Source organism: Plasmopara halstedii (genome assembly GCF_900000015.1).
Source record: "Plasmopara halstedii genome assembly, contig: Scaffold_117, whole genome shotgun sequence".
Classification (NCBI taxonomy): domain Eukaryota; phylum Oomycota; class Peronosporomycetes; order Peronosporales; family Peronosporaceae; genus Plasmopara; species Plasmopara halstedii.
Genome location: NW_020187038.1, coordinates 258,356 through 273,117, shown reverse-complemented (window position 1 = coordinate 273,117; position 14,762 = coordinate 258,356). Strand labels below are relative to the sequence as shown.

Sequence of the window (14,762 nt, the reverse complement as noted above, 5' to 3'; positions counted from 1 at the left end):
CGAGCTTTGAGATGGCTAGTGCTACGCGCTGTTGCTCGGTCTGGAGCATGGCGGATGCGATGGTCATCTCGATCGCTCTCACCCAGAGCAGGAGATTCCCTTATCCTACCCCTCAAAGAACTTAACGCTCACCATTAGCGGCTTAGGGCGGGAAAAATCATGCGTCACCGACGATGGCGTCATAGACGCAAACGATGCGGACATCTTCTGCTGCAGGTGCTCTAGCAGCGCGTTTTCGTAACCCGAAAACGACTCTAGACGCGCACCGATTGCCTCGGGACCTTGCGCCACAAGGTGTTGCACGCCCTGAGGGCCAAGCAAGGACATCAGGTTGTTATGCCCGTCTTGCATGCCCTGGGGCAAAGAGGCAAATTTTTCCATTTTCACAGAGTATCAGTCTAAAAACTCAGGTGTAGATTGACTACAAGTGCTACCAAGTGCAGCGGCTCTGCCGTAGCTTTGCGCTTGAGGAAGCGTAATTTAGGCTACCGACCATTCGTTCTATACTTAGAACAAATGCGAGTTAGCAGATCACAATCCGCTTACTCCAAGAGTAATTATTGCCTTAACCCGCTAATAACTCTTCCGTTTAAATTTTCAAAACTGATCCTTTTAATTTTTATCTGTGGCAAAGCCGCCTAATTTTAAATGTTTAGATTTTCCTAAATATACATAGTAAAATCTAAATACATGCATAACTACTGGCTACCTAGCCACATACCGCATTCAAGTTTGGGTGCAATCACACCATGTCCCTCTCGTGTGACACAAACACCTGTTACCAGGGTACGTGTAACCCCGTTACATTTACAGTACGACCACATTGTCTAATATCAAAAATCTGCTGGGATAATCTTTGATTTTTACAAATGCGTCAATGGCAATTGATATTATACGTCTTCAGCCGGTTCTGCGCGCGAACTTTGTACTTGATCATAGAGTGGATTGCGAGCACAAGAGCTACGAACGCTCATAGACGAGCATGTGCCGACCGTAGGACATCCCTTGCTGCTGCAGGCCTTATTTGCGCTCAACAAATTTGATGAATGATGATATTTATAAGAATTCCGACATGTACTTGTTAATCGATGTTTTCCTTGAAGCGAAAAATGGTTGTGATGATGGCAATATTGAGCTGCCTCTTATAGAAACGCCGGCTTTGATATAGCTGTCTCGATCCTCTCACCATCATCAAAACGCTGGACCAAAGCGAGATTTTAGTTCGTCGTCTCGCTCGTAGTACTCCTTCTTCTAGGTCTACGCTTTGGTGAACCTTTTACCTTCCAGACCACGACACGCGCACATGTACTGAGATGCAGTGACCCTCATATACAGTCTTCAATCTTCCAGCATACTCGGAAGCCACTTCGCTTTGATCTGTATGATGTTCGCATGAGTTGGAGTGGATCAACTTTTAATCGCTCCATTTTCGCTTTGTGAGACGTGATCTCTTATTCGACATGTCACGAAGTTACATGAAAACGACATTGTTTGTGCTCGCATATGGTAAATACGTCTGTTTTAACGCCGAAGAGGTCGAAGGTGTTGCAAGCACACACGCATCTTCCGGTAGAACTACGCGATTATTTGAAGCCCGTGTGCTTCAATCAACATTTGCTGTGCAAGCAATTTTTAACACCGTGTACATCGGCTATACCGGCTCCGGCAAGAGAACCTAACTAATTCACCAGTACTTGCCAGTATTCGCGACGGCTGCAATGTTGAGCTGCCTCTATATGAAATTGACAACTTCAATTAGGCTGCGATCGCTCCTCACACCACTGCCTAGAAGGACGGCGAAAAAGAAAGAGGACCTATTGTTACAAAGGAGTTCGCGGTATTTCTTGTATAAGTCTAGCCTCCGTGAAAGACCTATCTTGCCACAATCTGCGCACGTGGGACCAGCATCAAACTCGACGACCAAAGCAACATTTATGCGATTCAGTTTAGCAATTGAATATGATTAAAGTAATATTTGCATCTCGTGGAACTCTCTGAATTTGCTTGGTAAAAGATCAGAACTTAAGGAATAGCATAATTTCATGGTGTTGTCATCGTGTGAGTGCAGCAAACGATTTCTTCAGAGTACCAAGATCCGTCAATTTTCCTTCAACCGTGTCTCACGCAAACACAGAAAAGGCATCACGCGAGCCCACAACTTAACATGTAGAATCATAATAAAATCATATAAATCAGCTAGTAAAGTACGAATCGATTGACTTATCGTAAATGATAATACGACCGCAAAAAATGTTTCATAATAATTGATCCGTACTTTACCGGCACCTATACAATTAGCTGGTCGCATTCCACCATGACACGACAACATCGGTATTAAGTGAAGCGCGTTGCATAGCAACTGATATTTTCAGATTCATGCGATGCTAGTACATGCTGCCGATCCTGTTTGCATCATTCTTCGCAATTTTTTGATCGTTGGTGATGGCTGACCCTGCATTATGCTTACAAATGGCGTCCGAAATTTCGTGCCAGGTATAGAGCGGCCGCGCATCGTCTTAAGTGTGTGTATCTGAAGCTTTAGTGCTTCGAGTTCCTCTGTCTGTGAAAGTTCACTTGTGTTATCAAAAAATTTGACATTTTCCTTCCAGTTCATCCGGCGCCATAAATGCAACGAGTTGGCCCATTCCTTCATCAAGTCATTTGTCGGGGCTGCAAATTCAGTCACACGTGGTTCGCCGAGCTTCATACGGCGACCTTCTACTCGAATCACTTCAGCAGCTGAGACTGTAAAGCGATATGGCAATTTGCCGGGTACAGTTTTCTCCACACGCACTTTAGTCACATGACCAGCCATCTCCAGTTCGCCCACAATCATACCTCCTTTCTCAGTGTAAAACTTGACTACGCCATCCTCAAACACGCAGAAGAGTATATGCTACAAACAACATACGTCAGTACAATCTACTAAACAAAACGCCATACGCATAGTTACCGGTGTGTCGTAAATCCCTCGGCCACACTTGACAAGAAATCCTTCTCGATACATGGTGCTACGTGATATGTCGCGTTTCGACTACACAACGGTAAAGTAGTAGTGCCCTCGAATAGCGTATGTACCTCTTTGCGTTCAGAATTGTGCGTTTCAATCAGTTGTTAGTTTGAAAGAGTTCAAATCGTGGGTAAAGTCCTGTCAAATATGTCTGTGTGGGCGAAAATGACCAACGTTAGTGCCTATGTGGTCTCCTGTCAGCTGTTCGATCGCACCTCGGCATACAGTTTCTTTGGTGTACGAAGATGCGCATCCTTGTGCTCTAGCCCAGCTGGCTTTGCGTGACTTACTTAAGTACGACTACAGGCACATCTAACGAAATCGTTGTAGATTACTATGGTATTTGAATCTCGAGATCTCTCGATTTTAACTGCAAATTTCGATGAAGACGAACAAGATACCACCGCTGCTAGATGTGGATAAGTTTGCGCGTTTTAGCAGTCGAACAATCGATGCAGATAAATTTTACAAGACGATTGGATATGGACTTGGTGCTGTGGGTCACTTGATGGCGCATACGATGCAGAAGGAAACTGAGACGTCAAAAGGATTTCAAGCGATTGCCTCCAACATTTCGATGGCTCGTTATGTCATCCGTTTCACTGGTGGAGTTGAATCATTCGCAGCATGGAAAAACGACTCGTGGTGTTATGGTGACGACAGTGAACACATTAAACAAGTTGTACGTCTTCAGGCGCTGTCGATGATCATCTACTACCCACTGGAGCACATCTCGTACATTGGATTTGTGTAAGTAGATTGTTTTTGTGGTAATGAGAATGGCTGCTGCGAGTAGAAACAAAGTAGTTTCATTGACTGATAACGACGTTGATATAGCGCACCAAAATTGTTAGACATTGATGCTATGAAGGTATCGCGACAATCATGTCAAGCGTGGGGGATCTATATAATTCTTGATGTCTATGCCAATGCTATCCGGTACGTTGCTGCAGAAGGCATAGAAGCGAGCTAGCATGCAAATTAAATGGAATGGAGGGAATTTTTGGTCTAGGTTCTTGACATTAACTAGCAAGGAGAAGCAAATTAAGGAACAAATGGATCTCTCAGACGAGGAGGTAATATACTGTGTGTTGTGTCATTTCTAATTATTGTTGATCTAATAGTTATGTTGGTCATCTACATAGCGAGCAACTTTGCTTACCAGCATTCAACTTCGGTATTAAGTCACTTCAAAGCACCACTTTTCTTGTCTAAGTAATTAACCTTTTTGGTCCCCACAGCCGCCGTGAACTCTATTACGTGCAGCTTCGTAATTTTTTATTCGCTGGGCCATGCTTTCATTGGTCGTTCCAAAAGAGCTTTTTACCAGGTGTGATTAAATAATGAGGATGAAAACTGGCGCAAATTTATAAGTTTATTGATTTTTATTGTTTTTGGGGTTGTCATCAGAGCATTTGGTAAGCTTTTGCTGTGCTGCGGAAGCTGCACTTGGCCTATGGCGCTCGTGGGTGAACACGAAGTAATAAAGATATACTTCGATATGATCAGAATGTAGGAAAGGCCTATTTACTGGTAAAATTATCTGAAAGCTCATGTCACTAATTAATTTGATGCATTCGGCAGCGATGTAGCTATGTAAGAATCAATTTCATCAAACTATTTACGATGATGACTAGCTTTTGTCAAATGGCTAAGTCTTCCAATTCCAACAATCGTTGTGACCCTGATAGATTACTTGACAAACTCCCATTTGTTTACCATCATTTTTGAAATGCATTGCAAAGCTTGCTTCTGGACTTCCGGATTTTCATGCGTCATGAGCTTCATTGTCATTTTCTTGGCGCCAAGTCTTTTTGCAATGTGCTTGCCGTTAGGATAAAAACGCACAAACTCGCCCAAATCGAATAGTGAAACAGACACTGTCTTCGGATCATCCGATTCCAGCAAATCGATCAACAAGCTGTTGCATCACTCGCTTCACCAACTGAGCTTTAACAATTTGTTGCAATGCATTGACGTACCGAATGAGTTCAAAGTCCTTGTTTTCGAATGTCATGAAGTTATCCTTCCAAAATTTGTCTGTATGTAGCAAGCCCCAATTCAGCGTTCCTGTTCGCAATTCTTTCTCATAGCGCTCCATAGTGCTATTCAACAAGGTAAAATATGATCGTATTAATTGAGATAACTGGTTCCCATGCAAGTACGTACTTGAGTTCTTTGTATTCGCGAACAAGGACGTCACGGACAGCTTGAATTCCCTTGACAATATCCTCATCAGCCCATTTTCGTTCGCGCATGTTATTAAGTGTCTTTAACAGTCCGCTATCGATCATGCGTTCATTGAAAAAGCCACTGAGCTTGCCAAGTAGGTTCTGTATATAACAAAATTTGTCAATAGTGCGTAATCTAAAGTACGAGTTCTATTGCTGATTTCAAGACTTCAAACGCACCTGAAGAGCTTCGAGGGCTACTCGAACGACCTTTTCACGTGGCGCGGCTGCCACTTGCTGGACTATTGCATCCAACGCTTTAGCAGCCACGAACTTTTCCATTGCTTCGTCACAGAATGCGAGCGTCCAAAGGATAAATGTCAGCTACAAAAGAATAGATAAACCAAACACCATCATCAAATCTAAAAACAAGATCACACGTTTGTACAAGAAATGTTTGACCTCATACGCCAGTTGTGCTCGATTCTGTGAGCTTTCTAGTAGATCCACAACTCTATTTTCTCAACAGTAATCGCACAGAAAGCAGATTAGCTTTGCATAACTTACATAAAGTTCAAATTACATACGGAGGCACTCCACCAAGCTTGACGAATACCACACGAAGCTTTTCATTTCTCAAAAGTACCATAAGAGATGCAACTGCAGCACGGGTGACGTTTGCGCGACTGGTGTCACTCGTCGAAGTCGGCAATGCACCCGTTTTTAACGCTTGTATCGCCCATTGACACAGTGCTTCTGCATCTTCCTGACGTGGTCGAATCCTACCAAATTTAATATATTTTAAGCACCTATCATTAATCCGAGACAGAAACACTATTCATACGTACGTGAGAAAAATGGCCAGTACGTGGCTTGCAGCATATTGCGTATAACCCGTATCACTGCGAATCATTCGTAAGAACGGAGCAGCATCTAATGTGCCGCCCTCAGGTATAAAGTACACCATGCGCTTATGTAGACGAAGACCATCTACAACAACGTTGACGTCATTTCTCTAGTTTCATCAATTGACATAATCTCTCAAGCTTTTTGCATGAACAAAACTCAAGAAATTGTACCAGGTAGCAGCTCTTCCATGCGGGCTAGACAATACCTGAGGACCGTCAGTTCCGTCACGTTCTTCACAAGTTTGAGAAGTGCACTGCCAACCAACGGGCCAGAATCTAATCAAATTTTTCAGCCAATTAATATCATATCCTAACATCACACTTGCTTAACCACGAATTAAGCACCACTCATAAACTCGTCTACAGCTTTGATCTGAAATAAATACAAAGTAAGAAAGTCATCAGATTAAGAGGTGACAACTTGCAGTTTCCTCACGTTGCTCATGTCATCAACACCCGGCTTAATGACACTTTCAAGATTCTTTAAAGCTGCTATTTCTGTCTTCTCTAGCGAAAAGCCACCCGCACTGCATGTCCATCGTAGCATTAATAAGCCAGTAAATAAATTGATCACCCAGTCGTACCGCGTGTAGGTGGCCCAATTGATATCTCGGAACCGGTGAAGCGCCTCCTCTCTGGAAAGCGCTACGTCTAGTGAACCATTGCCAGACATATTGATAGCCACGTGGTTTTTTTTCTCCATCTCTATCACAGCAGCAATTCTCAACACTTGAAGCGATCCTTTCAAGATAAAAATGTAATGTGACCCACAACAGGATTTCTAAATCATAAGAAATAAGGTATTCTCATCAAACGATATGAGCTCTAAACTGGTCAAGAAAATCTTATTTGTCCTAGGCGGCCCAGGCGCTGGTAAGGGTACGCAATGCTCCAAATTGGTAGAGAAATATGGTTTTGTCCATCTATCGGTAATAAAACTCTACTATAAGTGCGAGTGTATCAAGCGTTCTGACAATCGTTCTTGCTAATGCTTAGGCTGGCGATCTGCTGCGCGAGGAGCGTCAATCAGGTTCAGAGCATGGAGAGTTAATTGACCGCATGATCAAAGAAGGTCAAATCGTGCCAGTGAAAATCACGTTGAAGCTCTTACAGCAGGCCATGGTCAAGAGCGGCCGCGAACTGTTCCTTATTGACGGGTTCCCACGCAACTTTGACAACCTGCAAGGGTGGCAGCAGAACATGTCCGAAGATGAATTTCAGGTGCAGGGCGTTCTCTTTTTTGACTGCTCAGAAAGTGTCATGGAGCAACGTCTTCTTAAGCGTGGTCAGACCAGCGGACGTACAGACGACAATGCAGAGGCTATTCGCAAACGTTTTCGCACGTATCTCAATTCGACGATGCCTGTTATCATGCATTACGAAAAGCAAGACAAGGTCTTCAAAGTTGATGCCACTCCTGGCCCAGAAGAGGTTTTTGAGGCTACTGCTGCTCTAATTGGTCCTCTCGTTGTCAACAAGCACGCTTAAACTACTCAACAAGTTGTTGAGTCTGCGACTACATGCAGTAATTGCTAAAATTAAAGGCAGCAGTAGTTGCATTGCTAGCTGAAACGACAAATGCTTTGAGTAGAAGGCTGATAGAAAAATATGATGACGAGTCCGATCCCAAGAAGTTATATTATGAGTTCTCACTTAGAATGTCTCAGCTCTCACTGTAAATGGTAGCTATAATACGTCAACGTAATTAGTTACCAGTCTGGTTACTCCAGTCATGACATTCGAAGAGAGCGTGACGTCTTTTTACGTGGCATTCGCGGAGCAGCAGCTTGATCAGGTCTGTCAAGCTCTCAGTGATATGCGCATCTACTCAGTCAATACCATATCGAATGATAAGGAAGGAGAAGGTGTTCATGATGAGATGCTGCGTAGCTGCGAGACTAAAGCCTTAAGTCTGCAAGACACAGCGCTATCCCGACTGCAAACAGCTTGTGAAAGGTCCGACGTAGATGCCGACGCAGCCTTAACAGCATTTTCTCACTGTGTTGCTTTGGGTGCTGCACACGAGGCCGCATCCAAGTTCTCACGCTGTTTAAAAGGCATTTTTGACACGCAAGCGCGCGCCAGTTTTAATCGTGTGAAAGCCAGCAAACAGGCCGCCAAAGTTAATGAACATGGCTACTTTGACCGAGCTTGCTATGTGGAAGCAATAAGCGAGATATTGACTGGGGCGACGGACATTATGAACGCCGTAGCGGATGTGACAACCGATCTGCTAGTACTTAAATTGGTGTTGGAGCCAATTCATGCCTCGTGCGCCGGAATTGTTCTGGAAATAGTGCAAACCTATGCTGCTGATGCAAGAATAGTGGCTTGGGAGCGGAGAGCGAATGTGCAGGCGCAGAGAGACCCAAAACAGGCGCTGCAGGAAGATGAAGTAGAAGCAGACGAGAGTTTGCAAATGATTGACTTAATTCTAGACGAACTTGCTTCTATTATCCGCGTGCTTGTAAGCTACACTGCGTTCTTGATCACAGTCTGTGAAGGTCTGGGACAACAGGATAGAAATGAAGGGTTTGAGGCTAAGGTGCACGAATTGAGTGGTGTGTATGTCATGTTGGAGAGATTTTACGTTTTTCAGTCTGTGCACAAAGCAACAGTGATTGCAGAACCACAGGAACTGGAGCATGGAGTCTATGTGTCGAGCGTTGTTGAAGATGTTTCATTTGTTCTTAATAAAGCCTTTTTCAGAGCATCGCAATGGTGCGTTTTGTAGACTCTGCATTGATACTATTTTCTTCTTACTGATGACTTTTAATTCAGTTTGAATTATCACACGGCGCTTTCCATTGTGATTGTACTTGTAGACGCGCTCGAGTCACAGTATTTACAAGCAGTGTTAACACTACCAAGCCGTCCATGCGTGATCCCGCTTTTTCCCATGAAAGCAGCTACTGCACAAATAAGCAGACAGGATAACAGTAGTGACGCTCAAAATCATCATAGCGAAATATCTTTTTCAGACATACTTCTACGGGTAGTTGATGAAGATCTGGAGCGAACGCTTCAGGAAGAAGCAAGACATATCATGACTATAAACTCGGCATACATGAGTGGTGAGTTTGTAAGCGCGCTTCAAGAAAAAATCGACGAATTTTCCAGCGCAATTTTTGCAACGGATGCTCCTATACTTGAGTGTTTACCAACTCCCATTCAAAATATAACGGATGCATTTCGATCAATTGTCTCCAATGAGATACAGGAAGTTTTGGCTCGAACCTTGCACAAGCGCCTTCCACAAGTATTAAATTATGAGATGGATGAACAACTTCAGTACGTTTTAACCTCTGCTCAATATGATGCGCTCGAGCTACAAGGATCTCTATTGGTAAGACTTGTGGAACGAGAAGTCTCGACGAATAGCGAATTACAGCGATATGAGCGCGTGCTGTGCCGCGCCCCCTTTGAAGATTTGGTTGAAGCTGCTACGCAATATCTCACGTCATGTTTGGAGAGTGCACTTTTCACGTCAAGAAAACGATTTAATGACTTAGGTGCATTGCAACTGGAGCGCGAAATTACGGACATATTGACACGCATTTCTTCACTTGTGCCTCATAGAAGCCTGCGGAGGGCGTTTACCCGACTGTTTCAAGTCATATTTGTCTTGAATTTAGTGCAGCCGTCACATGTTCTTGACTACGTGAGCAATTTGCGTAATGAATTCACACCCGAGATGATAGAAACACTTCTGCGCATGCGAGTGGAATTCCAGAGCGAGGACATTATGCATGCTATAGAAGATATCTCAAAAGCCAAATAGTAAAAATCAACCACTGTTAACTTTCCATTTTGAAATGAGCCTGAATAACCAATCAAAATACTTACGAATCGCGATTAAGGTGATACAAACTTGACTTTTTAGTGAAACCATGTACGTATTCGTAAACCTATCACTTCATCATCCTGAAAAAACTTTGATCTCCACGTCCAAAATATTTTTTCTTGCCGATATGTTACATTCCCGGATGTAGGCATTGTATCGTTGCTGTGTCACGTCCAGATGCCGTACAAACATCCTCATCGCTGTTGCTTTCACCTCCTCTATATGCGTCGCCATCGCGTCTGACCATTGGATCTCCACATTCTCTTTACATGCAACTTGGCGACCTTGACAGGCTACAGAGATTAATATTTATTTGTGCATAAGCCTTAGGTTGTTTTGACAAATATCTAAATTCGAAATCTGGTTGGTCCAACTCTAAACGCTGAAATTGCGACTGTCCAATTATATCTTTTGCATAAATAACCGCAGTCTTGTGGCGAACGATAATTGACAACAGCAAATTTGACTGTGCCTGAATATACTCGATGATTGTATTAATTGCGTTTGCACAATACACTGAGGGTTCTTTATTTTCATTGCACGTATACAGACACGAGTATCCGTTTTTCAGTTTTACTTAGCAACTACAAGTCGAGAATATAACGGATTATTTGAAAGCATAGTGTAATATCTTTATTTCATCGATAATTTGTTTCTGGGGCAGCAGGATATTTTACTTTGGCACAAACGCTACCCTTTACTATTTACGTAAGGCGATAATGCTTGGTACAATGTTGTGTTTGGATAATGAGAACAAATGATATACCGTGCGTTGAATAACTAGCGCTGTTGTCGAGAAAAAAGCAGGGGGTCCTAGAATTCTTTCGATGAAATCACACTGCTCTTTACCCTTAAAACCGAGCTCTCCTTGCGATTTCACGGTATTTGGACTAGCATGCTTGATCTTCCCCGCAAAAATCACTTTTAAATTCCAAGAACTAAATGAGTTATTTTAACCACACCGTTTGTCATCCGTTAAAAGAACCATTGTTATGGCGTGCGGGGGGCGTGTCACAGATAAAAACTCCTTGGTGGCTAATCCCGTGCGTCTATTCATCATCGGACCAAGCTCTAATGTTTAGAATAGCCGCCATCTAACCTTTTAACAAGGACGCAGAGTTGCAGAAATTTTGATAGCATTTCTCACGGATGTCAGATATGATGATATTCAGCTCAGTACTGACTGATAACAATACCTTTTAAGAACCTTAGCCATACAAGATTAAAACATCTCAGCGCAAGGTTCTGGCAATGATCGTGTCTGGCGTTCTGAGAACTGTTAAAGTTAAGTGATGAAACCGGCAATTGTCGCTCATTGGGGTTCCGAGAATGCTAATTGTGGGTCATGGGCTCTGAATTTTTCATGACACTCTCCAGTCTGCTCAGATAGAGGATGTGTGAGCGGTCACTCAATCGCATAAAGATGATGGTAATATGTTTCTTGTAGGCTTTCGGATAAATGATCATTCCCATATAGTCATCGTACTAGGCAGAACCCCCTCCTAGAGTATGGATGCCCAGATAGTCATTTCGCTTCTCATTCTCGCATTTGTAATCTGCAGCATTGTGTATGATGTCACATTGAGTCCTCAGGGTCGTCGACTTCACTCAAAAGGATTTCGGTAAGGCACTAATATTCATTGCTTTTCTCTGGATTGGCACCTGAGTCACCTTTTTTTACTTGCATAGACGGCGACGACTACAGAATTGGTTGCCCATGGGTGTAGCATACGCAGCTTTCTACATGGCTCGGTATAATGTCTCTGCAGGAAACGTTTCGTCCGTGCGTAATCAACTTGGCTTTTCCTCAATCTATATGGGGTGGTGCGTTACGCTGATTTCCTAAACTTTGTTTGTTCGAAATTTTCTAATGTATGTGTTCATATCACTCAAATTGTCCTGTCTAGGGTTCTTTCAGCGGGCTCCTGGGCATATGCTATAAGCTCACCATTTACTGGACAGATTACCGACCGTATCGGAGGAAGAAATGGCATGATTGTAGCATGTTTCGGGGCAGGGTTATGCAATTTGGCACTTGGTATCGTCTTTATCTGCGAATTGTCCTTTCAATTAAAGCAAATCCTCTTTGTGATATTATATGCGGCTAACGTGCTCATGCAAGGCTTTGGCACAAGTGCTGTGGTTAAGATCAATGCGGCATGGTATGTTGCAAGTGAGCGCGGAGTGTTCGCAGGCGTCTTTAACGTCATGTTAACGAGTGGCTACTACTTGTCGTTAGGCACCGGAAGCACCATCATTGATTCACTGGGCTGGGCATACGTGTTTATTATTCCTGCTTGTATGTTACTTGTGATGTCGATCATTGTCAGTGCGTTAGTGAAAAATTCGCCAGCTGATACCAATTTGCTCTCTCCGGACCTATTACCAACAACTTCAGCGCAGAATGAGGACGAGTGCAGTTCATATGAAAATGAAATTGAAGTCAATTCGAAACAACGAATGAAGCAGTTGATGAAAAATTACACTTTTCTCGGATATCTAGTAGCTTTGTTTTTTCTTTGCTGGACTCGTGACGGATTCCTGAATTGGTTTCTTTCTTTCTTCGACGATGTACGATCCGAGCCACTTTCGTCGGATGACACGGCCATTATTGGAGGAGCTTGGACCATTGGAGGATTTGTTGGTGGTATTCTTTGTGGATGGATAAGCGACGTCGTTTTCAAATCCAATCGAGTAAAACCGATCTTTATCTTCTCCATGATCCAAGGGGGTCTTCTCGGAGTCATCTACTTCATGAGCGAAACATGCAGTGTGATGACACTCGGACTTCTCACATTTGCCTCAAGTGTATGTATACTTGGCAACTACACATTATTGAGCTATACGGTACCTACAGATTTGCCTCAAGAGATTGCTGCGGGTGCAACAGGTGTCATGCATGCAGTTGGGTACTTCTCGACTGGTCTCTCCAGTGCGGTCATGGGCAACGTCATCGATGAAGTGGGCTATCATATGTGGGTTATATCACTGATTGCAGCATCAGTGCTATCAGGTGTGTTCGTGAAATTAGGGTCGCATTTTTCGAGGAAGGTTAAAACGGGGTCTCGAGACCAGCCTGTAGCAATCATGACTATGACCGATGCATCTTATGAACACTCTAACTCGTCTGCATCGTTTGATGGTGACTTCACAATGGTGGAGGAGACGCCCAATCATGCACAAAGCGTTTAAGACTTGCCACCACCTTGTAAAATTAAATAAGGGAAATGTAGTGTAGATCGCGCAATGCGTTAAGGTAAAGCAATTTATATTGTGCCAGTTTGTCGACGTATATCTACCCGGATTCCTTATAACGTGACTAGCCTTGAGAGGCGATGAAAACCTTCGAGTGTTGATGATAATGCCGGTCAAATTGGACTTACAGGCGAATGCACCAGTAACCAGGTTAACCATGAAAATGCCGAGAGGTGGAGATTAGTGCTTACTTGGGTGAATGAGTGGTGAGATCAAGCATATTGGTACCACCAAGTTTATTGGACTTCGATGAGTGTTATGATACTATCCTTTTATTCAAACGGAACGATTGTGCGCCTCCCGCAAAGTTTTATACAATCAATCGATCATAACCTCCTAATGTAGATCAGCGACTGCACAAAGAAGTAAGGCAGATACAAAATTTTGTCGGGGTAAGTGCAAGGGCTTATATAAAAAAATCGCCATGGAAAGCGATCTAGACATTATACCTTTAAAGCTACAGTAAATACCTGCGGTTACATTGGTGCAAGAAAGCACTAAGAACGGTCACCGGTGGATCGATCAAGTGTGCTACAAGATGTAGCACAATAAAATATTATAGCTTTCCTAGCCAGCAAAAATGATGTATACAGTCCTTAGTCTTAACAAGATTAGGAGGATTCCGAGCTACACGGGAACGCCTAACTTTCTTGCTTTAAGATCGCCTTGATTGACAAATTATGTAAGGACACCTTTTTTTCGGGACACGACTCCAGTCAAACATTCGTGCACCCGCTGATTAAATTGTTCACCAAACAGTTTGATCCGTGTATCGGTGCAACACGATTCTCATCCTTAGAACGATTGCGATTCAAGCGCTTAGTCTTTGAAGGCTCGTGTGTTCTAATGGAGAAATTTATGTCTGTTCACTGATGAACGAAGAGTTTAAATGGCGATCGAAGTCTTTCAGATTTCTAACGTTTGCGGTCTTCCATGCTGCTCAGTCACCTAACATTGCTACCTGAAGCTATTCCGGGGTGGTGTTTCAAAAACAAGATGGATTGCATATTACTCGCTTAAAAAGGCATGAGTGCGTTGAGCACCTCCATGCGTTGTGTGAGATGGGGCTGCCATATCACCCGTGACGTCTCCTTACACCGCTACGATTGCAGAACCTTTGCTTTAGGAATAACTTATCACTCACAGCAAGAGAGCGAATGACCAACCGGGTTCCATGCTTTATTGTTAACAAACATCCTAGATCATGTAGTCCTCAAATTCTCTCTTCTGGTCGTTTTGGCTCATTCTCAGAGCTCATGCTCATCATGCAAATGACTTAGTCAGCAAGTAAAACGTCCAGCGGGTATCGTGAGATCTTCTGAGTAAGCCTAAATCTGTTGCCCCACAAAGGCGGTCATTCCAACTCCAAAAGTTGTAGTAGTAAGGCCATGACCAACTCCTAAGTTTTTGGTATTGGTACCAAATCTTAACATACTTGAACGTTTAATGTTCCTATTGACTAGCGACCACAGCGCACAGATAACTTGTAGTGAAGCAGGCCATTATAGTCGTGAAAAATCTGTCCATTCCGCCTGTGATGGTCGTTTGTGCATTTATAGCAGAAAATTCTACCA

General features: G+C 43.3%; 6 protein-coding genes across 6 annotated transcripts; 4 read left to right on the top strand and 2 right to left on the bottom strand.

Annotated features, from left to right (window-relative positions):
- Positions 1-2,374: 2,374 nt before the first annotated feature.
- On the bottom strand, positions 2,375-3,007 carry PHALS_00649 (hypothetical protein F443_03937; the record flags this gene model as incomplete). The annotated part of the gene is made up of 2 exons (XM_024718434.1): positions 2,375-2,896; positions 2,954-3,007. The coding sequence occupies 2 exons, from the start codon at positions 3,005-3,007 to the stop codon at positions 2,375-2,377; spliced, it is 576 nt and encodes a 191-aa protein (XP_024586879.1).
- Positions 3,008-3,392: 385 nt separating this feature from the next.
- On the top strand, positions 3,393-4,610 carry PHALS_00648 (hypothetical protein PHYSODRAFT_561237; the record flags this gene model as incomplete). The annotated part of the gene is made up of 8 exons (XM_024718423.1): positions 3,393-3,760; positions 3,848-3,949; positions 4,023-4,086; positions 4,156-4,187; positions 4,252-4,340; positions 4,421-4,428; positions 4,500-4,522; positions 4,595-4,610. 8 exons carry the CDS (start codon positions 3,393-3,395, stop codon positions 4,608-4,610), a joined length of 702 nt encoding a protein of 233 aa, XP_024586878.1.
- A 92-nt stretch (positions 4,611-4,702) lies between these two features.
- Positions 4,703-6,762, bottom strand: PHALS_00647 (v-type proton atpase subunit h-like; the record flags this gene model as incomplete). Its single annotated transcript, XM_024718412.1, has 11 exons — positions 4,703-4,931; positions 4,993-5,115; positions 5,180-5,343; positions 5,422-5,565; positions 5,644-5,695; positions 5,769-5,963; positions 6,030-6,171; positions 6,261-6,365; positions 6,435-6,462; positions 6,526-6,616; positions 6,674-6,762. 11 exons carry the CDS (start codon positions 6,760-6,762, stop codon positions 4,703-4,705), a joined length of 1,362 nt encoding a protein of 453 aa, XP_024586877.1.
- A 145-nt stretch (positions 6,763-6,907) lies between these two features.
- On the top strand, positions 6,908-7,577 carry PHALS_00646 (flagellar adenylate kinase; the record flags this gene model as incomplete). The annotated part of the gene is made up of 3 exons (XM_024718401.1): positions 6,908-7,018; positions 7,086-7,310; positions 7,371-7,577. The coding sequence occupies 3 exons, from the start codon at positions 6,908-6,910 to the stop codon at positions 7,575-7,577; spliced, it is 543 nt and encodes a 180-aa protein (XP_024586876.1).
- Positions 7,578-7,821: 244 nt separating this feature from the next.
- PHALS_00645 (Golgi transport complex COD1 protein) lies at positions 7,822-9,870 on the top strand (the record flags this gene model as incomplete). The annotated part of the gene is made up of 2 exons (XM_024718390.1): positions 7,822-8,810; positions 8,871-9,870. The coding sequence occupies 2 exons, from the start codon at positions 7,822-7,824 to the stop codon at positions 9,868-9,870; spliced, it is 1,989 nt and encodes a 662-aa protein (XP_024586875.1).
- Positions 9,871-11,356: 1,486 nt separating this feature from the next.
- On the top strand, positions 11,357-13,125 carry PHALS_00644 (glycerol-3-phosphate transporter; the record flags this gene model as incomplete). The annotated part of the gene is made up of 7 exons (XM_024718379.1): positions 11,357-11,362; positions 11,427-11,440; positions 11,496-11,555; positions 11,623-11,757; positions 11,841-11,976; positions 12,056-12,095; positions 12,173-13,125. 7 exons carry the CDS (start codon positions 11,357-11,359, stop codon positions 13,123-13,125), a joined length of 1,344 nt encoding a protein of 447 aa, XP_024586874.1.
- Between the last annotated feature and the right edge of the window lie 1,637 nt (positions 13,126-14,762).